Here is a 22,251-nt window from a genome sequence, read left to right on the forward strand (position 1 = left end):
ACGTGCAATTGCAGAATGAAATGGATTGTCGTAAGGTTCTCACTATTTGCAACTAATGAGAATATTTTCAAGTATTCCTTCGATGCTCATTGCCATCTCTTTGCAAATTGCCACTAGAAACAAAATCTTACATACGCACTGCAGGGAAAGTGCTAAAAAAGGGACACACATCGCTCATGCCTCAGCGAATATTATCATTTTAGTCGGAAGTATAGTTGTTTCTTCTGTAGTTTATTCGTTAAATGGAAGTGGCTTCAAGGTCTCTTTTTGAATTGTTACATCAAACTGCATGCCATTGTTTACATCTTCAACTTCGAGTAAAACATACTAGATAGACGTAATCAGCCCCTAAAGCAGTCGGAAAAAAAGATCGGTCAAACCGCGGGGAGGGGGGGGGGGGCAATTGCCCCTGGCTCAAGCAATTGTGTTCGGCACCAGTGCGCATGCGCGATTGGTTGAACTTCACTGTACCCAAGCGCTGGATAGGCCGCAAAGGGCCCAATGACAGGGCTTGCTTTGCATGGCCTCCACATTCACCTGACCTAAAGCCATGCGATTTTTTCCTTTGGGGCTTCATCAAGGATCGTGTGTACGTGCCTCCGCTACCAACAGACCTCCCTGAACTAAGAAACCGGATTGAAGCAGCTGTTGCTACAATCCCTGAAGACACACTTATCTACGTTTGGGAAGAACTCGGCTATAGACTTGATGTTTGCCGTGTGACAAACGGTGCTCACATTGGACATTTATAAGGTTCTTTCATTTGACATATCATTTATAACTGTAAGTTTAATGTAATAAATATTATAAAGCGTTAAAACAACGATATTCATTTCTAAACACCCCGTATAATAACTACAGTTCAGTGCCGTGTTAAAAAAAAAAAAAAAAAAAAAAAAAAAAAAAAAAAAAAAAAAAGAGTTGACAATACATGTAGCTCCGATTATTCGTCAGCATGGAGCCATATCAAAATTTTGTTTTTAACTAATAATCTTCCGTACGTATAAAACTTGAAGATCAGCAGAACATCCTCGAAACGCGTTGCAATATGTTAAATTATACATGAAGCAAATAAAAACGGCTGGTAACGGAAACTACAAATCAGTAATTATTCCACACAGTCACGGTTCCCAAACGTAGCCACTATGGCTACAAGTGACTAATACTTTCTGGTGAGGTCTCTCTGAGCCGTAGTTGTGTCCGGCTCTTCGAAAAGCGCGCCAGGTGGTGTGCTTTCGCTTCGCGTCTAGTGTTTGCGGTGGCGCTTTCGGTTTGGCGCACTGTTTGGATCGCTACCGCCCTCTAGCGGCAGGTGAGGCAAGTGTACGTACTGGGCGGTGACCGAGAGAGGTGGTGGTCGTCAACTGCTCGCCACGTGCTTTGCCCGACCTCTAGGCTGTCAGGGACTAAGTCTGCCTTACCCGCATATACGTGGCTTATGAACCTTAGAAGCCGTGGTGCAGGAGATCAGCTCTTGGGACCGTATGTCTTCTTATCGGCCATTGAAACCACTGGCAGCGGTTGGCTCTGACGAGCATTTGGAAGTGCAAGGTGTTCTAGGCGCTGTGGTGGAGTGTGAGAAGTTGAGTACTGTTTTTATGTAACAGAGTTATATACATATATATACTGGTGTTGTGGTCTTCAGTCCTGAGACTGGTTTGATGCAGCTCTCCGTGCTACTCTATCCTGTGCAAGCATCTTCATCTCCCAGTACCTACTGCAACCTACATCCTTTTGAATCTGCTTAGTGTAGTCATCTCTTGGTCTCCTTCTACGATTTTTACCTTCCACGCTGCCCTCCAATACTAAATTGGTGATCCCTTGATGTCTCAGAACATGTCCTACCAACCGATCTCTTCTTCTAGTCAAGTTGTGCCACAAACTTCTCTTCTCGCCAATCCTATTCAATACCTCCTCATTAGTTATGTGATCTACCCATCTAATCTTCAGCATTCTTCTGTAGCGCCACGTTTCGAAAGCTTCCAAACTATTTATCGTCCATGTTTCACTTCCATACATGGCCACACTCCATACAAATACTTTCAGAAATGACTTCCTGACACTTAAATCTATATTCGAAGTTAACAAATTTCTCTTCTTCAGAAACGCTTTCCTTGCCATTGCCAGACTACATTTTATATCCTCTCTACTTCGACCTCATCAGTTATTTTGCTCCCCAAATTGCAAAACTCCTTTACTACTTTAAGTGTCTCATTTCCTAATCTAATTCCCTCCAGCATCACCCGACTTAATTCGACTACATTACATTATCCTCGTTTTGCTTTTGTTGATGTTCATCTTATATCCACCTTTCAACATACTATCCATTCCGTTCAACTGCTCTTCCAAGTCCTTTGCTGTCTCTGACAGAATTACAATGTCATCGGCAAACCTCAAAGTTTTTATTACTTCTCCATGGATTTTAATACCTACTCCGAATTTTTCTATTGTTTCCTTCACTGCTTGCTCAATATAAAGATTGAATAACATCGGGGATAGGCTAAAGCCCTGTCTCACTCCCTTCCCAACCACTGCTTCCCTTTCATGTCCCTCGACTTTTATAACTGCCATCTGGTTTCTGTACAAATTGTAAACAGCCTTTCGCTCCCTGTATTTTACCCCTGCCACCTTTAGAATTTGAAAGAGAGTATTCCAGTCAACATTGTCAAAAGCTTTCTCTAAGTCTACAAATGCTAGAAACGTAGGTTTGCCTTCCCTTAATCTAGCTTCTAAGATAAGTCGTAGGGTCAGTATTGGCTCACGTGTTCCAATATTTCTACGGAATCCCAACTGATCTTCCCCGAGGTGGGCTTCTACTAGTTTTTCCATGCGTCTGTAAAGAATTCGCGTTAGTATTTTGCAGCTGTGACTTATTAAACTCATTGTTCAGTAATTTTCACATCTGTCAACACCTGCTTTCTTTGGGATTGGAATTATTATATTCTTCTTGCAGTCTGAGGGTATTTCGCCTGTCTCATACATCTTGCTCACCAGATGGTAGAGTTTCGTCAGGACTGGCTCTCCCAATGCCGTCAGTAGTTCTAATGGAATGTTCTCTACTCCTGGGGCCTTGTTTCGACTCAGGTCTTTCAGTGCTCTGTCAAACTTTCACGCAGTATTATATCTCCCATTTCATCTTCATCTACATCCTCTTCCATTTCCGTAATATTGTCCTCAAGTACATCGCTCTTGTATAGACCCTATATATATATATATATATATATATATATATATATATATATATATATATATATATATATATATATAAAGGGGTTTTTCAAGTTCTAGTGAAGTGTATGAGTTTCTTCACCAGTGGTTTTGTTGGGGTCTTCGCACCACAGTTTTCGTTTGTCTGTCCGCAGGAAATGTGGTAATTGCTTCTTGGTCAGGCCGTTTCATTCACACCTCGACTGGGTGATTTAGGGTCAGTGTCGCGTGTCTCTGTGGTTCGGAGTCTGTGCAGGCACCGCCCTTGCTACATTTTCTGGTTTTGGGTAACTCGGGGAGGTGGTAGCTTCTAATGGAAGTTTTGGGGCTGATCTGATGTGGCCCTGTAGACCACCAATAACTATTCCGCCTATTGTGATTTGGGCCCCTTTACACGTGTCACTCCCTCACCGAGCTAAGGAAAATTTTTCTGGGAACTGCCTTTAATGTGAAGGTTTGTGTGCTGGCTTATTCACATTTATCTTGTAACAACTGACAGGTGTAATATAAGTTATTTAACTGGCGAGAGACAACTATTTTAGCTTTAGTTCAAACTGGCTACTTAACGGCGGTTTTTTTTTTTTTTTTTTTTTTTCGGAATTGTTCTCTTATAGATATAACAAGTTTAAAATCTTATTATTGGGAAGTTGTTAACGCCATACCTTGCAATATCCTTTCCATAGAGAAAATTTACCAGCTATTTAAAAGAGTTTTTTAAATTGTTGTTTTATATACCGGGTGGTCAAAAAGTCAGTATAAATTTGAAAACTTAATAAACCACGGAATAATGTAGATAGAGAGTTAAAAATTGGCACACATGCTTTGAATGACATGGGGTTTTATTAGAACAAAAAAAGCAAAGTTCACAAAATGTCCGACAGATGGCGCTGGACAGCAAAACGTCAATGACTGCTCATGACAATCGTGTATAAAAGGAGCTGTAATGAGAGAGAGAATCAGATGTGCCAGCAGTCGCAACATGTTGATGTTACCTGAAAAGGCGCTTTTAGTGAAGCTGTATTATCAGAATGGGGAATGTGCTAGCTCAGCGTTACGATCCTATCGTCATAGGAAGGGGATTCGAACGGGTAAAGGTCCGTTGACAAATGCAGCTGTGGCGAGAATGATTTTGAAGTTCGAAGCCACGGGTTGTTTAGACGATAGACTCCGTAGTGGCCGACCGAGCACAAGGCGTAATGCCGCTGAGACAGTTCAGGAAGAAATGGAGACTGTAGCGGGTTCGTCTATGCACGGGGAAGTCAGCGCTCGTGCAGTCACACGTCGCACTGGAATTCCATACACTACCCTTTGGTTGACACTGATGTGTACCCTCCGATGCTATCCGTGCAAAATCCATCGGCATCATGAACTGTTACCTGGCGATTTAGTGAAGCGGAGGGCATTTGCAGTATGGGCGTTTTAAAAGATGGCGGAAGATGACGATTGGTTGAGTAATGTGTTGTGGACCGACGAAGCTCATTTCACGCTCCGAGGGTCTGTCAACGCCCACAACTGCAGAATTTGGGCTACCAAAAATCCTAGAACTGTCGTGGAAACTCCATTGCACGACGAGAAAGTCACGGTATGGATTGGATTTACCACATCTACCGTTATCGGGCCTTTTTTCTTCGAGGAAATGCGTGGATCTGGTTTTGTAACTGCTACCGTGATGGGTGAGAGGTACACCGATATGTTACAGAATCGCATCATCCCCAGCCTGGCTGATAAACACCTGCTGGAACGTACAATGTTTATGCAGGATAGCGCTCCACCCCATACTGGTAGACGCGTGAAAGATCTCTTGCGCGCGTTGTTTGGTGATGATCGAGTGCTCAGCCGCCACTTTCGTCATGCTTGGCCTCCCAGGTCCCCAGATTTCAGTACGTGCGATTATTGGCTTTGGGGTTACCTGAAGTCGCAAATGTATCGTGATCGACCGACATCTCTAGGGATGCTGAAAGACAACATCCGACGCCAATGCCTCACCATAACTCCGGACATGCTTTACAGTGCTGTTCACAACATTATTCCTCGACTACAGCTGTTGTTGAGGAGTGATGGTGGACATATTGAGCATTTCCTGTGAAGAACATCATCTTTGCTTTGTCTTACTTTGTTATATTAATTATTGCTATTCTGATCAGATGAAGCGCCATCTGTTGGACATTTTTTGAATCTTTGTATTTTTTTGGTTCTAATAAAACCCCATGTCATTCCAAGCATGTGTGTCAATTTGTACCTCTCTATCTACATTATTCCGTAATTTATTCAGTTTTCAAATTTATACTGACTTTTTGATCACCCCATATATATATGTCAAGTTAAAATCTTGCTGTTGGGAAGTTGGTAACGTCATACCTGGCAATCTCCTTTTCATAAAGAAAATTTGTCAGCTATTCGAAATTGTTTTTTAATTTTTTTTTAATTGCCAGAGTTAAAAATTTATTATTGAGGAAGCCTTTCAAAATAAAAAGATGACCTTAGCAGTGTGTTATTTCACCAGCACCTCCTGGCCCCTACTTCCACAATAACGGTTGTAATAACATGTGTATTGTATTGTATTGTATTGTAAGTTAACCGGGGACCTAGAAACGACAGAGAGGCTCCGTCCCCGTCGCAGTCGCAGTGGTCCACAACCCCACGACGACTACCGCAGTCCACTTCACCCCTCCGCTGCCCCACACTGAACCCAGGGTTGTTGTGCGGTTCGGCCCCCGGTGGACCCCTCAGGGAACGTCTCACACCAGACGAGTGTAACCCCTATGTTTGCGTGGTAGAGTAATGGTGGTGTACGCGTACGTGGAGAACTTGTTTGCGCAGCAATCGCCAACATAGTGCAACTGTGGCGGAATAAGGGGAACCAGCCCGCATTCGCCGAGGCAGATGGAAAACCGCCTAAAAACCATCCACAGACTGGCGGTTCGCCGGACCTCGACACAAATCCGGCGGGCGGATTCGTGCCGGGGACCAGGCGCTCCTTCCCGCCCAGAAAGCCCTGCGTTGGACCGCACGGACAACCGGGCGGGCGAATAACATGTGTACAGTGGAAGATTAACCGTCATCTTCGGGACCGTGGTCGTGACGGTTGAGCGAATAGGCGGATAACAGAAACACTGTATTCCTCCAAAACATAACCTCAATCAATTATTTTATGTATAGGCACATATCACTCTCACAGTAATATAATAGTGTTTCGGAGCGAAAACAAATTAAACACGATTGTAATAGCAAATAAAACTATTTATTACATGATAAAAACATCCGTACAGTAGCTACAAAAGTTGCAAAATACGTAATGTACAGTACTGTACTGTACTATAAACTTACAGGTGAAATAGTTTATCTAGCTTGGAAATAGTAAGTAAATTTCTTGTGCGTTTTTAATGTTCGAGCTTTCACCGCGTCAATATTTCGTATTTTTCAGAGCAGTAGAGCCTGCGTTGCATTAGCCTCTTCTTGACTTTCAAACCATTCTATGCACTTGGACAGCATTGTTTCGGCCTCTGAATGGCCAATAGTTTGTTTTTCTTCATCAGCCCCTTATTCTTCTTCTTTGGTGGCACTTAACGCTGGCAACAATTTCGTCATCACTCAAAATTTGAAAACTCCCGTCGACTTTGTCACACTCTAACCACTCTGATACTTCTTCTGACGTCAAATTTGTGCTGATTTGTAAATTATTGCACAAATTGACCATCTCGTCAACTGTCACACACTCAGTTTCCTCCGATTCTTCACCTCTAGGTTGAGGCCAAAGTTTATTCCAGCCGTTCTTGAGATTTGACCCTGACAAATCACTCCATGCACTGGCAACATTGAAAATAGCATCTTTAATACTGTAAGACCTCCAAAACTGTTTTACAGATGTTGATTCATCAGATGAGAGCAAACTTTCGATAAATATTTTTCTATAACGACGTTTCATGTTTTCGATGATTCCCTGATCCATGGGCTGTATAAGTGAAGTTGTGTTTTCTGGAAGGAAGAGACATGTTATGTTGCCGTCATCACTTTTCATTTCACAAGTAGGGTGCGTTGGGGCATTGTCTAATAGCAATAGCACTTTCTGTGGCAACTTTTTTTCAGCCAAATGTGCTCTAACTTGAGGTACAAACTGTTTGTGAAACCAGTCAGAAAAAACTGATTGACCCATCCAAGCACTCTTCTGGGCGTAGTATTGTGCAGGGAGAGCATTCAAATTCTTGAATGCACGAGGTTTTCTTGATTTCCCAATCACAAGTAGGGGTAGCCTATGATTGCCGGTCACATTTGCGCAAACCATAGCAGTGATGCGATCTTTTTGTACTTTGAAACCTGGAGCAGCTTTTTCAGAGAGTGATGCTAATGTCTTTTGTGGTAAAGCCTTCCAATGAAGCCCAGTTTCATCACAATTGTAAACTTGCTCCCTAACAAGATTCAAATCAGGCATTTTTTCTTTAAATTTTTCCCGGAACTCAGCAATTACAGAGCTATCCGCGCTGAGTTTTTCTCCACTGATATCAAGTTGGCGAATGCCATGACGAAATTTAAACTTGTCGAGCCATCCGATACTTGCTTTAAAAGACGAGTCACCATCAAGTTGGTTGTTCATTTCAACAGCCTTGGCCATTATTATAGGCCCTGAAAGTGGAATCTTCTGACTTCTTGCTTGTATAAACCATCGGTACATTGCAGTGTACAATTCATCATATTTTGCAGGTTTCATGTCTCTCTTGTTCGCACATCTCCATCCATGCTCTGCATTGTTGACATATGTCGTTCTATTTTATCAGCATCACGTTTTATATCGTTAACTGTTGTTCTTCCAATACCATAAATCAGCGCTACATTTGTCGCAGTTTCGCCCTTTCTTAAGCGTTTTATAATTTCAAGTTTTTGATTAAGTCCTAAAACAACACGTTTACGTTTTTCAGACATTTTATCAAGTCACTGTATCACACACACCTGCACTAAATACGGTAGTGTAAAATATTAGTCAATAAAGCTTATTCAAGTGGAAAACACGTAACACGGCACAGTCCGCTAGATACACTGTGACAATTACAGTCTTCTCGCCACAACTGGAAACCGACCCAGTGGTGGTTGTTGACTCACAAGTGAGACAAAGACAAGAAAAGGGGGAGATGTGTTAGCACGTCACCTGAAGGTCATATTTTATGTACCATTCTACGGCGGGCGGATACATTCACTTCCCACTAAAATAAAGTAAATAAACAACTGCACCTTAGAGCATTCCGTTATTACGGTATTATTATGCTGTTACAGCAGTGACGGTTAACAGAAACTGGCGGTTTAAAGAGTGACGGTTAACCGAGTTTTTACTGTGCTTGAGTCGTTGTTTGTGAACCGCCCTAAAGGACGGTTCACTCCCTTTATCCTGGCGTCCCTGCACTGACGCACGCCTTCCGCGACCGTTTGTTGCGCAGGCGCAGCTGTACGAGGAGTTCGTGCGGCAGCGCGGGCCCGGCTGGCGGCGCCCACGTCGGCCGTGGGTGCGGCACTGCCTGACCTCTGGCGTGCTGGAGGTGCGCGCCCGCCGCCTCCTGCTGCTGCGCCTCGGCCGCTGGCGGCCCGCAGCCTGGCAGGCCGAGGAGCTGCTGCAGGCGGCCGGGCTGTGCGGCGAGGTGGCCGCGCTGGAGCCCGCGGCGCAGCTGTCGGGCGTGCAGGCCGTCTTCGACCTGCGCGGGCTGGGCCTCGAGCAGCTGCGCGCGCTCTCGCCCGGCTTCGCGCGCACCATGGTCCACTACCTCGCGGTGAGTGCTCAGCCGCGCCGAGGTCGGCGACCTTCAGTACTCTTCCACGCTCTTGTTTCACTCACTTCTTTCACTCTTCGTGAATACTATACTTTGAAACTTCCTGGCAGTTCGAGTCTCGGTCCGGCACACAGTTTTAATCTGCCAGGAAGTTTCATATCAGCGCACACTCCGCTGCAGAGTGAAAATCTCATTCTGAAAACATCCCCCAGGCTGTGGCAAAGCCATGTCTCCGCAATATCCTTTCTTTCAGGTGTGCTAGTCCTGCTTGATTCGCAGGAGAGCTTCTGTAAAGTCTGGGAGGTAGGAGACGAGGTACTGGCAGAAGGAAAGCTGTGAGGACGGGGCGTGAGTCGTGCTTGGGTAGCTCAGTTGGTAGAGCACTTGCCCGCGAAAGGCACAGGTCCCGAGTTCGAGTCTCGGTCCGGCACACAGTTTTAATCTGCCAGGAAGTTTCATATCAGCGCACACTCCGCTGCAGAGTGAAAATCTCATTCTGAATACTATACTTTGTTCATCGTAGGTTTGTCCGCAGCTCACGGTCCAGTGGGGCATTTCTCAACCGCCGTGTAGCGACACACTGGTGCGTGCCGCCAGTAATGTCAGGGGTGCCGCGAGATTTCTACTAATCTTCTGCTGATAAAATGTCCACAACATAGAAATCGCCAAATCGTTTCTTGCAACAACCACTTTATAAAATTTGTATCTCACATTCATTCTACACTGAAACGCCAAAGAAACTGGCATTGCCATGCGTATTCAAACACAGAGGTACGTATGTAAACAGGCAGAATACGGCGCTGCGGTCGGCAACACCTATATAAGACAACAAGTGTCCTGCAAAGTTGTTAGATCGCTTACTGCTCCTACAATGGCAGGTTATCAAGATTTAAGTGAGTTTCAACATGGTGTTATAGTCGGCTTACGCGAAAGAACTTGTCCCCCTTCTAACAGCCGTGTACCACAAGTCTCTAAGGGAACGGAAGGTTCCAAATGACTGGAAAAGAGCACAGGTAGTTCCAGTTTTCAAGAAGCGTCGTCGAGCAGATGCGCAAAACTATAGGCCTATATCTCTGACATCGATCTATTGTAGAATTTTAGAACAAGGTTTTTGCTCGCGTATCATGTTATTTCTGGAAACCCAGAATCTACTCTAGGAATCACCATGGATCCCGGAAACAGCAATCGTGTGAGACCGAACTTGCTTTATTTGTTCGTGAGACCCAGAAAACATTAGATACAGGCTCCCAGGTGGATGCCATTTTCCTTGACTTCCGGAAGGCGTTCGATACAGTTCCGCACTGTCGCCTGACAAACAAAGTAAGAGCCTACGGAATATCAGGCCAGCTGTGTGGCTGGATTGAAGAGTTTTTAGCAAACAGAACACAGCATGTTGTTCTCAATGGAGAGACGTCTACAGACGTTAAACTGACCTCTGGCGTGCCACAGGGGAGTGTTATGGGACCATTGCTTTTCACAATATATATAAATGACCTAGTAGATAGTGTCCGAAGTTCCGTGCGGCTTTCCGCGGATGATGCTATAGTACACAGAGAAGTTGCAGCATTAGAAAATTGCAGCGAAATGTAACAAGATCTGCAGCGGATAGGCACTTGGTGCAGGGAGTGGCAACTGACCCTTAACATAGACAAATGTAATGTATTGCGAATACATAGAAAGAAGGATCCTTTGTTATTGTCGTTGTGGTCTTCAGTCCTGAGACTGGTATGACGCAGCTATCCATGCTACGCTATCCTGTGCAAGCTTCATCTCCCAGTACTTACTGCAACCTACATCCTCCTGAATCTGCTTAGTGTATTCATCTCTTGGTCTCTCTCTGCAATTTTTACACTCCACGCTGCCTTCCAATACTACATTGGTGATCCCTTGATGCCTCAGAATATGTCCTACCAACCGATCCCTTCTCCTAGTCAAGTTGTGCCACAAACTCCCCTTCTTCTCAATTCTCTTCAGTACCTCCTCATTACTTATGTGATCTACCCATCTAATCTTCAGCATTCCTCTCTAGCACCACATTTCGAAAGCTTCTATTCTCTTCTTGTCTAAACTATTTATTGTTCATATTTCGCTTCCATACATGGCTACACTCCATACAAATACTTTCAGAAACGACTTCCTGACACTTAAATCTATACTCCATGTTAACAAATTTCTCTTCTTCAGAAACGCTTTCCTTGCCATTGCCAGTCTGCATTTTATATCCCCTCTACTTCCACCATCATCAGTTACTTTGCTCCCCAAATAGCGAAACTCCTTTACTACTTTAAGCGTCTCATTTCCTAATATAATTCCCTCAGCATCACGCGATTTAATTCGACTACATTCCGTTATCCTCGTTTAGCTTTTGTTGATGTTCATCTTATATCCTCCTTTCAAGACACTGTCCATTCCGTTCAACTGCTCTTCCAAGTCCTTTGCTGTCTCTGACAGAATTACAATGTCATCGGCGAACCTCAAAGTTTTTATTTCTTCTCCATGTGTTTTAATACCTACTCCGAATTTTTATTTTGTTTCCTTTACTGCTTGCTCAATATACAGATTCAATAACAGGGGGGATAGGGTAAAACCCTGTCTTACTCCTTTCCCAACCACTGCCTCCCTTTCATGTCCCTCGACTCTTATAACTGCTATCTCGTTTCTGTACAAATTGACAGGTTATCAAGATCTAACTGAGTTTTGACGTGGTGTTATAATCGCCGTACGACCGATGGGACCCAACATCTCCGAGATAGCGATGAAGTGGGGGTAACAGAACTGCAACCCTTCCGCAAATTGCTGCATATTTCAATGCTGGGCCATCAAAAAGTGTCAGCGTGTGAACCATTCAACGAAACATCGTCGATGTGAGCTTTCGGAGCCGAAGTCAGCTCGTGTACCCTTGATGAGCGCACGGCACAAAGCTTTACTCCTCACCTGGGCCCGTCGACACCGACATTGGACTGCTGATGACTGGAAACATGTTGCCTGGAAATTTGGAAATTTGTGGTCAGTTCCTAAGGGGCCAAACTGCTGAGGTCATCAGGCTCTACATGTTGCCTGGTCCAATGACTCTAGTTTCAAATTGTATCGAACGGATGGACGTGTACAGGTATGGAGACAACCTCGTGAATCCATCGACTCTGCATGTTAACAGGGAGCTGTTCAAGCTGGTGGAGGCTCTGTAATGGTGTGGGGCGTGTGCAGTGATATGGGTCTCCTGATGCGTCTAGATACGACTCTGACACGTGACACGTACGTAAGCATCCTGTCTGATCACCTGCATCCATTCATGTCCATTGTGCACTCCGACAGACTTGGCAATTCCAGAAGGACGATGCGACATCCCACAAGTCCAGAAATGCTACAGAGTGCCTCCACGAGCACTATTCCAAGTTTAAACACTTCCGCTGGCCACCAAACTCCCCAGACATGAACTTTATTGAGCGTATCTGGGATGCCTTGAAACGTGCTGTTCAGAAGAGATCTCCACCTCATCGTACTTATACAGATTTCTGGACAGCCCTGCAGGATTCATGGTGTCAGTTCCCTCCAGCACTACTTCAGACATTAGTTGAGTCCATGCCATGTCGTGTTGTGGCACTTTGCGTGCTCGTGGGGACACCCTACATGATATTAGGCATTAGAGGTGGCAACTAAACGACTATTCACGTTGGTGTGTAGAATATATGAGTCTGGCGATATACCATCTGACTTTCGGAAAAGCATCATCCACACAATTCCGAAGACGGCAAGAGCTGACAAGTGCGAGAATTATCGCACAATCAGCTTAACAGCTCATGCATCGAAGCTGCTTAGAAGAATAATATACAGAAGAATGGAAAAGAAAATTGAGAATGCGCTAGGTGACGATCGGTTTGGCTTTAGGAAAAGTAAAGGGACGAGAGAGGCAATTCTGACGTTACGGCTAATAATGGAAGCAAGGCTAAAGAAAAATCAAGACACTTTCATAGGATTTGTCGACCTGGAAAAAGCGTTCGACAATATAAAATGGTGCAAGCTGTTCGAGATTCTGAAAAAAGTAGGAGTAAGCTATAGGGAGAGACAGGTCATATACAATATGTACAACAACCAAGAGGGAATAATAAGAGTGGACGATCAAGAACGAAGTGGTCGTATTAAGAAGGGTGTAAGACAAGACTGTAGCCTTTCGCCCCTACTCTTCAATCTGTACATCGAGGAAGCAATGATGGAAATAAAAGAAAGGTTCAGGAGTGGAATTAAAATACAAGGTGAAAGGATATCAATGATACGATTCGCTGATGACATTGCTATCCTGAGTGAAAGTGAAGAAGAATTAAATGATCTGCTGAACGGAATGAACAGTCTAATGAGTACACAGTATGGTTTGAGAGTAAATCGGAGAAAGACGAAGGTAATGAGAAGTAGTAGAAATGAGAACAGCGAGAAATTAACATCAGGATTGATGGTCACGAAGTCAATGAAGTTAAAGAATTCTGCTACCTAGGCAGTAAAATAACCAATGACGGACGGAGCAAGGAGGACATCAAAAGCAGACTCGCTATGGCAAAAAAGGCATTTCTGGCCAAGAAAAGTCTACTAATATCAAATACCGGCCTTAATTTGAGGAAGAAATTTCTGAGGATGTACGTCTGGAGTACAGCATTGTATGGTAGTGAAACATGGACTGTGGGAAAACCGGAACAGAAGAGAATCGAAGCATTTGAGATGTGGTGCTATAGACGAATGTTGAAAATTAGGTGGACTGATAAGGTAAGGAATGAGGATGTTCTACGCAGAATTGGAAAGGAATATGTGGAAAACACTGATAAGGAGGAGGGATAGGATGATAGGACATCTGCTAAGACATGAGGGAATGACTTCCATGGTACTAGAGGGAGCTGTAGAGATTGGAATACGTCAAGCAAATAATTGAGGACGTAGGTTGCAAGTGCTACTCTGAGATAAAGAGGTTAGCACAGGAAAGGAATTCGTGGCGGGCCGCATCAAACCAGTCAGTAGACTGATGACAAAAAAAAAAAAAAATCCACTTTCTTTGGCTCTTCAGCGTATTATAAAGAAATTATATGTGCACTGGCAGAAAAAAGCACAACACCAAAAAGGATCAATGAGACATAAACGAAAGTCGGAAGGCGTGTTTCTACATCTGAAAGATGATGTTTATTCAAGTTTCGAGCCAGTCGCCTAAGAGTGGCGCTAGTAGCACCACTATGATGCTGCTAATCAGATTTGCTTTCAATACGGGCTGTAACGGTCATGAGCGTTATTTTCCTTTCAAGTTGCCCGTGGCTTGTTTGTTTATTTTGTTTTATGGCGCAAAAACAGCTGGGGTCATACGTGCCCTAGTCAAAACTATAGAACATGAAGACAGAGAGGAATTAGAAAAGGGCTTTACGTCGATCCCAATTGACGTAAGAGAAGACAGCTAGAAACAGGGACGTGGAGAAAGGGCTGCAAATGACACCATACAGAAACAGAGGTCCAGAACCGAAAATAAAATGGCCTTCGCAATATTGTTGCGATGGATAAAAATTAAAACGCAGTCGACACCCCGTGCATCATTTGCTGAAACGGCCGATAACTCTGACAGCAAACCCAAGGAGGAAAGTAAACGGTTGTGAGGTAATGGGCGAGTTGTGGCGCCCTGAAAATGTTCTAAGTTCGGAGTTGGCATGGTCTTACGGGGGCTTTCGGCGGGCCGCGGCTTGTCGGCGGCCACGTGGTGCCGAGCATCGGCCGGAGCAACAGGGGCAGCCCCAGCGCGTGGGCCAGGCCGACCCCGTGGCTGGGAATACCATGTTGGCGCAGTGGCGAGGACTGTGCTTTGTGTCGATGAAGGAGATTTGTGTGCTGGGAGTGCCAAAGATGGCGGACTTCGTGAAACCATAATGGCAGATATTTCACAGTTCATGTAGGAAGTGATAATAGCCAGAGGAATCATGATACCTTAAAAAGAAACGTGTACATTACCATTATTTGCATGACGATTCTGATCATGTAATCAGATTTTCAATATCTTTATTAGTTTAAAGTATAGTATCTGAGTGTAAATTATACGAGTAACACTCAGCAAAGAATTTCCAAAATCTAAACGGTTCATCCGATTTTGTCGATCGACGTGTCTTTAGAAAGCTATTAGTGTAAACCTAAATTGGTGAGAACTACAGGCATGTAACTTGAATAGTACAAGTCAAAGTGGCCGATTACCGTTGACCGCGTCAGACCATAAGTACTCCATAGTTACACGAAAAAACGGTAGCAGCATGCTTGTTAATATATTTATTCGTTCATGTCTTTGTTTGTATCCGATATATTCTATTCATGAAGAAATTGGTTAAATATTTACTGTGTTTTAGAAAACACAGAGACATTACGCCACTGGCCTACCTTTTGTTTCTATTCCTTTGATATGTGTTTATTTGATTTGTTTATATGTTTAATAATAATAATATATATATATATATATATATATATATATATATATATATATATATAAAATTTCTATATTTATTTATATATATATTTAATAATGTGTGTTTGAGGGTGTTTATGGTCCAGCTGTAGGAATATTTATTTAATTTCAGGTCATTTAAATGTAAATCCAGTATTTCGTATGTGTTTCAATATGTTTGTGAGTGTATGTTGGCTTTAAGAAATGGCGAGAGCACTCTAGCCAATCACAGTGCTCGTTAATGGAGAGACTGGATGGAAGTGGGGAACGTGTGCTGGATGGGGAGCAGGATGGTCGGTTGCGGGAAAAACGCGAAGGGTGGTGCAGTTTGCGCGTGGTGGTGGGAGATACAAATATTTCTTGCGCACTTGTGAGATTTCCATGACTTCTGCAGTGAAGACGTAGTATGCGTTTAGAAGTGAATATCTCGCGAGCTATGTTGTTGTTCATAACTAATTACGTGAAGGAAGAATCTATTGTTTCCATGTTATTCGACTTATATTTTATTTAATTGCTGGACCATCGACACCAATAAGTGTTTTCCAGTAATAAACGGCATTCTTATAGGTACTTCTACTATCACACTCATCGTTTAAAGTCGTTCAAAATAGTACCTGGAGGTTTTATTTAATTGCAATCTTTCATTTATAAATTTCTATGTCACATTCAAAATTCGCAATTGCCGAGTGATAGGAACCTTTGACCATTCGATTCATATGTATATCCATATTGTATACTGTAGACTCAGCAGTATTTGGCTTGTAATGCGGCAACTATGTATCCCAGTCCCTAGACAACGAAACCAGCCAAAACTTTTAATATTTCAACTCTGGGTCTGAGTGTACGTAGTTGAGGGCCACTCATCACTTTTTCTTTTTTGATAGTCCGCACGGTTAAAATATGGGCATTCCATGAGAAATTGGCAGACAGTTAAAACTTGGGCGCAATGTGTGCAAAGTAGTGGGGGAGCACCATTTAACAAATAACGATGGCTGAAGAGGCAGTGCCCAATACGCAACCTAGTTAAAATGACTTCCTTCCTGCGGGAGGGCTGAGAGGAGATCGTCCAAGCCGCTGAGAGAGGCTGAATAATCTGCAGCTTATACCCATGAAGGGAGAACCAATGGCGATGCCAAAGTGACACCACCTCCTGACAGGCGGCGACACAGAGATCATTGGAGGGAATATAGGAACTAGCAGGCTGAGGTACGAGAACTGCAGCCTTGGCAGCAGCGTCAGCAGCCTTGTTTCCTGGCAGACCAACATGACCAGGAACCCACATAAACATCACACTGGCTCCACCAAGAATGAGCAAGTGACATTTTTCTTGGACCCGTTGCACTAAGGGATGGGCGGCGTACAGCGCACATAGACTTTGAAGGACGCTGAGAGCGTCTGAGCAGAGGACACAATTGGAAAGTCTGTGTCGCTGGATGTACTCAGTAGCCTGATACAGGGCCAAGAGCGACTGTGAATACTGAGCAGTGTGCCAGAAGCTGATATCGAAAAACGTTAGCGCCAATGATGAAGGCACACCCGACACAACTGTCAGTCCGAGAGCCATCAGTGCACACAAATGTACTATCGCGAAGTTCAAATGGTTCAAATGGCTCTGAGCACTATGGGACTCAACTGCTGTGGTCATCAGTCCCCTAGGACTTAGAACTACTTAAACCTAACTAACCTAAGGACATCACACAACACCCATTCCCGAGGCAGGATTCGAACCTGCGACGTAGCAGCAGCGCGGCTCCGGACTGGAGCGCCTAGAACCGCACGGCCACCGCGGCCGGCTCCGCGAAGTTCCATGCAAAGGTTGCGAAACTGAAAACGACAGAGCCAGGTTGGACTAGTTTCCTTAGAAAGTGAATGAAGGGCCAAGGCTAAAACGGGCCGCTTCACGAAGCCAAGGTGGTGAAGGGTTCACACTCACCGGAATAGTTACAGGTAGCGTGTAGTTAATCTGCTGGAGCAAGTGCCGAAAGGAGGTAACAGAGAAGAGGAACGCGCCACATACTGGCGAACAAAGGAATCATCGAAGAAGGAGCATAGGATTGGTGGCCACAGATGGCAGACAAATGGCATGCATATCTGCTGAGGAGACAGTCACGGTGGTAGGACAGTGGTAGTTCAGCAGCTTCAGCATACAGACTCTCAACTGGGCTGGTGTAAAAGGCCACAGTGGCCAAATGGATGCCACGATGGTGGATAATGTTGAGACAGCGTAAGAGGGACGGACGTGCAGACACATAAACACAGTACCAATAGTCTAGTTTCGAACGGTAAAAAAGGAGGAGGGTGGTTCGATCTGCACCCCAGGAAGTACCATTGAGGACACGTAGAACATTGAGGGACCGCGTAAAGTGGGCTTCCAGGTAAGACACATGGGAGGACCAACAGAGTTTCCTATCGAGCATGAGCCCCAGGAATTTCGTAGTTTCAAAGAACGGAAGAGCGACAGGCCCAAGATGTAAAGATGGGGTGAGAAACCAAATGCACCGCCAGAGATTCATACAGACGGTTTTGTCAGTGAAAAAACAAAAGCCATTGTCGATGCTCCAGGAGTAAAGACGGTCAAAACAACGCTGCAGACGCCGCTCAGTGAGATAGGTCCGTGGAGAACTGCAATAGATGACAAAATCGTCAACCTGAGATCAAGAGATGCGCAGTGGGTGACAGGCCAGTATAGGGTTAATGGCGATAGCAAAGAGGACGACGCTCAGGAAGGAACCCTGAGGCACACCGGGTGCCTGACAAGACAGAGCCCACATTCACCTGGAAAACTCGGCCTTTAAAAAGTTCCTGAGGGAAACAGGGCAGGCGGCCACAGAAGCCCCACATGTAAAAAGTATGGAGGATACCAGTTCTCCTGCAGGTGTCGTAGACCTTCTCCAAACCGAAAAACACAGCCACAGTCTAGGATTTCCGCAGAAAACCATTCATGACATGGGTGGACAAAGAAACGAGATGGTCAACTGCAGAACAGGGCGCTCGAAACCCACACTGTGCAGTCGTTAATAAATTGCGAGACTCGAGCCACCATGCCAGCCGGCCGTGAATCATACGTTTCATCACCTTGCAAAGGTAAGAGAGATTGGGGGCGGTGGGGGGGGGGGGTGGAGCTAGAAGGAAGGTTTTAAGGTTTTTGTCCTTACTGGGCTTAGGTATAGGTATGACAGTGGCTTCAAGCAACGTCTGGGAAACGTGCCCTCTACCCAGATGCGGGTGTATGTATTAAGCAGAAAGTGCTTGCCCACAAGAGAAAGGTCCTGCAACATCTGAATGTGGATAGCATCTGGCCCTGAGGTGGAGGATCGGGATGAACTGAGAGCATGATCTAGCTCCCTCATAGTAAAGGCGGCGTTGTAGCACTCGTAATTCTAAGAAGAGAGAGGTATCGCCTGAGCCTCCTCCATTCGTTTCCGGTGGGGGAAGGCAGGGTGATAATGGGAAGAGATCGAAATTTCCGCAAAATGGCGGCTCAAGGAGTTGGAGATAGCAATAGGGTCCATAATGACATTGTCTGCTACTGTCAGGCGAATGGATCTTGGTCCCAGAGAGCCGTCAGAGGTTGGCCCACACAAAAGAGGAAGGGGTGGAACTGTGAATGAAATCCAGCTAACTGTTTTGCTGTCCCGAAGAACGGAACGTCACTTTGCACGCATATGTTTATAATGAATGCAGTTTGCCATCGTAGGATGATGGTTAAAATTGCGGAGAGCACGTCTCCACGCGCGAACTGCGTCGCAGCGTGCCTCAGTCCACCACGGGACTGGGACACAGCGCGGTAAAGTGGAAGTGCGAGGAATGGAATGTTCCGCAGCAGTAAGAATAATGTTTGTGAGATAGTTCACCTGGTCATCACTACCGGGGAAATCTTGTTCTTCGAAGGTCGCCAGGGAGGAATAAAGCTGCCAGTCAGCCTTAGTAAGCTGCCATTTGCGTATGCAGGCAGGTGGCGCTGGAGTCAGCAAATGGACAGCACATGGGAAATGGTCGCTCGAGCAGGTGTCAGAAAGAATTGACCACTCAAGACGATGAGCAAACTGGGCAGTGCAGAAAGATAGGTCCAAATGGGGATAGGTGTGCAAGGAGTCAGAAAGGAATGTGGGAGCTCCAGTGTTAAGGCAGAAGAGGTTGAGCTGATTAAGATCAGCCAAGAGGGCTCCTCTCTGACAGGTCCTGGGAGAACCCCAAAGGGGATGATGTGCATTAAAGTCACCGAGTAGCAGAAATTGGGGAGGTAGCTGCCAATAAGCTGAAGGAAGTCTGCCCTGATGACACTGAATGATGGAGGAACATAAATGGTACAGAGGGAAAAAGTCAGGTGCGGAAGGAAAAGGCGAACTGCAACACCTTGAAGATGGGTAGTCAGGGAGATGGGTTGGCTACGAACGTAATCCCTTATGAGCAGCATGACGTCCCCATGAGACAGAATGTCGACCTCAGGAGGAAGATCAAAACAAACTGGGAAGAAATATGAAAGCTCAAAGAAGTCATGAGGATGCAATTTTGTTTCCTGAAGGCAGAGTACAAGGGGACGTGGCAATGCTAAAAGCAGCCATAAATCCTATATGTGGGATCAAAGCCCATGAACATTCCATTGGAGGAGAGTCATGATGATGAAGAAATGAAGTGGTGTCACCTTGGCGGCTGCCGAGCGATAGCGTGCAAAGAACTGCTCCTACAGGGCACAGAAGCAGGAGGATCGTGCTCCTTGAGGTCCACAGAAGCATCAGCTTGCTTGTGCTGTTGGTCTGTGGAGTCCAGCGCAGAAAAAGGGTCGGTGGTGCACACCAGCGACACGGGGACTGGTCAGGCTAAGGTATCACATGACAACACCATCAAAGAGGATCTTTCATTCGGTGAAGGAAAAGATCGTTTGCCTTTGTTGGACTTCTTTGAGCCTTTCCAGTTTTCCAGAGGGCTCAGATGCTGGTTAGCTGGAGGGATATAAGAAGTCTTGACGGGAGCACTCCTTCTGTCCATTCTGGCCTACTGGTTGTGCAGCTGGTGGCTTCGCTTCCTGAGGCGAGAGTTTGATGGTTTGTTGCACAGGTGTACGAGGGGATGGCGATGCTACCTTGACACTGGGCGATTTCACAACCTCAGAGCTGAATTTGAGGTCGCATGTCTGCATGGCCATGTCCTTCATGGAGCGAGAGGTAGCAAAAACAGAACTATAAGTGCCAGGCGGGAGAACGCAGGTTTGTGACTATCCAATAGCTTGCGAGCGGCTGGGTAAGGCACTTTTTCCTTTACCTGGATCTCCTGGACAGCCCTCTCATCGAGATACATGGGACAATCCCGAGAGGAGGCAGCATGGCTGCCACTGCAATTGACACAGTGGGGAGAAGGAGGTGGATAATTGCCCTCGTGTGCCATGGTATACATATTTGGCTGGGTGTCAACAAGACGTTCTAGCGTGGTTGAAGTGATGGCAATGGTAGCAGTGCATCGGGTTTGGAAGACTGTGATAATTTCATAGCCTGCTTTAATCTTGGACAGAAGCACCACTCCATCAAAGGTGAGAAAAAGGCTGCAGGTGGGCACTAAGGTGGATTCTACATTTTTCATCACCTGATGAATGGCAATGACACCCTGATCAGAAAGGTATGATTAGATTTCGGCCTTGGTCAGAATGTCAAGCAGTCTAGTATACATAGCATCACAGCAAGAATTCAGAATTCTGTGGGCCTTGACATGAATGGGACGGCCATGGAGAAGCGAGGTGGCAAGCAGTTGTTGTGCCTGTGAATCAGAAGTAGTCTCCAAAAGCGGAATGCCATTCCATAAACGAGAGCAGGATTTCACAGGGCCAGGAATTGCATCATCACCTTTCTGAATAATAAACGAATTTACTGTTGTGAAGGACTGACCACCTTCAGAATGTGAAACAATGATGAACTGTGGTGAAGCTGGAAGTGTCTTTGAATCATTAGCCACATTCCATTTATGTTTGGTAGATGTTGGAATATTTCTTCCATTGAGATGATGTCAGCTGACTTAGCACTGGCACACAGAGAAAACATAACCCTCACTTATCGCCAAGTTTATTATACCATGAAAAAACATGCTTTATGGAACACAGTACTTTATAGAGTAACACCTAATATTCTGATAGCACTGCGTAGCACTGAGCACATTGACTGGACAACAGTAATACAACAGCAAGAATAAACCAAGCACTCATTTGTGATTGCTTAAATAATACTGTTCTTTGGCAGCTCACCAGAGCACACCGGCAGGCTGACCCCGGCAGCCTCTATAAGCAGGGCTGTGAACTGTGTGGACACACTCTCTGAAATCACATGCATCATGAGTGAATGTACATTGCCTTACTCTTATGCTATTTAGACTGGGATAACTATCCAAACAAATGATTCAGTGTGCTGATGCTTACACTGAATCATATAAGGATGTGATCAAATACATATTATTCATTTATTTTTATTAGCTCACGAATATTGTTGTTACCAAGATTGTCAATATAATATCAAAAGTACACAGACTGTAATTTTGTATCGCTGTGCAATAATTTACTCTTCCAAATTTTAATTTATAAGAACATTTTACTATGTATTGCTAAATTTACAGTTTTCATATGTTCATATTTATGGTAACTATGCTATTTGTGAACCAGGACTTTAAATCTGCCATTACTATGGCAATCGTTTGCTCCTCTGCCAACTACTATTACTCTGTTGTTGTCCCAGAATTTAAATACACTTTATGATGATGATGATGTTTCCTTTGCTTGTCTATCCAATCTGTGGCCACACACTGTGCTATCTCTTCCTTTGTATTTCCATACTGGTTAGTGTGTAGCTGTAAAATATT

General features: G+C 44.7%; 1 protein-coding gene across 1 annotated transcript in view; it reads left to right on the top strand.

The window, feature by feature from the left end:
• The window catches only part of LOC124593813 (alpha-tocopherol transfer protein-like), a 211,744-nt gene that overhangs the window by 178,558 nt on the left and 10,935 nt on the right, over positions 1-22,251 (top strand). Inside the window, exon 3 of the mRNA XM_047132161.1 lies at positions 8,634-8,960. Within this exon, the coding sequence (XP_046988117.1) occupies positions 8,634-8,960 (327 nt within the window). The remainder of the gene's footprint in view (positions 1-8,633; positions 8,961-22,251) is intronic.

The sequence above is a fragment of the Schistocerca americana genome, chromosome 2 (genome assembly GCF_021461395.2).
Source record: "Schistocerca americana isolate TAMUIC-IGC-003095 chromosome 2, iqSchAmer2.1, whole genome shotgun sequence".
Classification (NCBI taxonomy): Eukaryota; Metazoa; Arthropoda; class Insecta; order Orthoptera; family Acrididae; genus Schistocerca; species Schistocerca americana.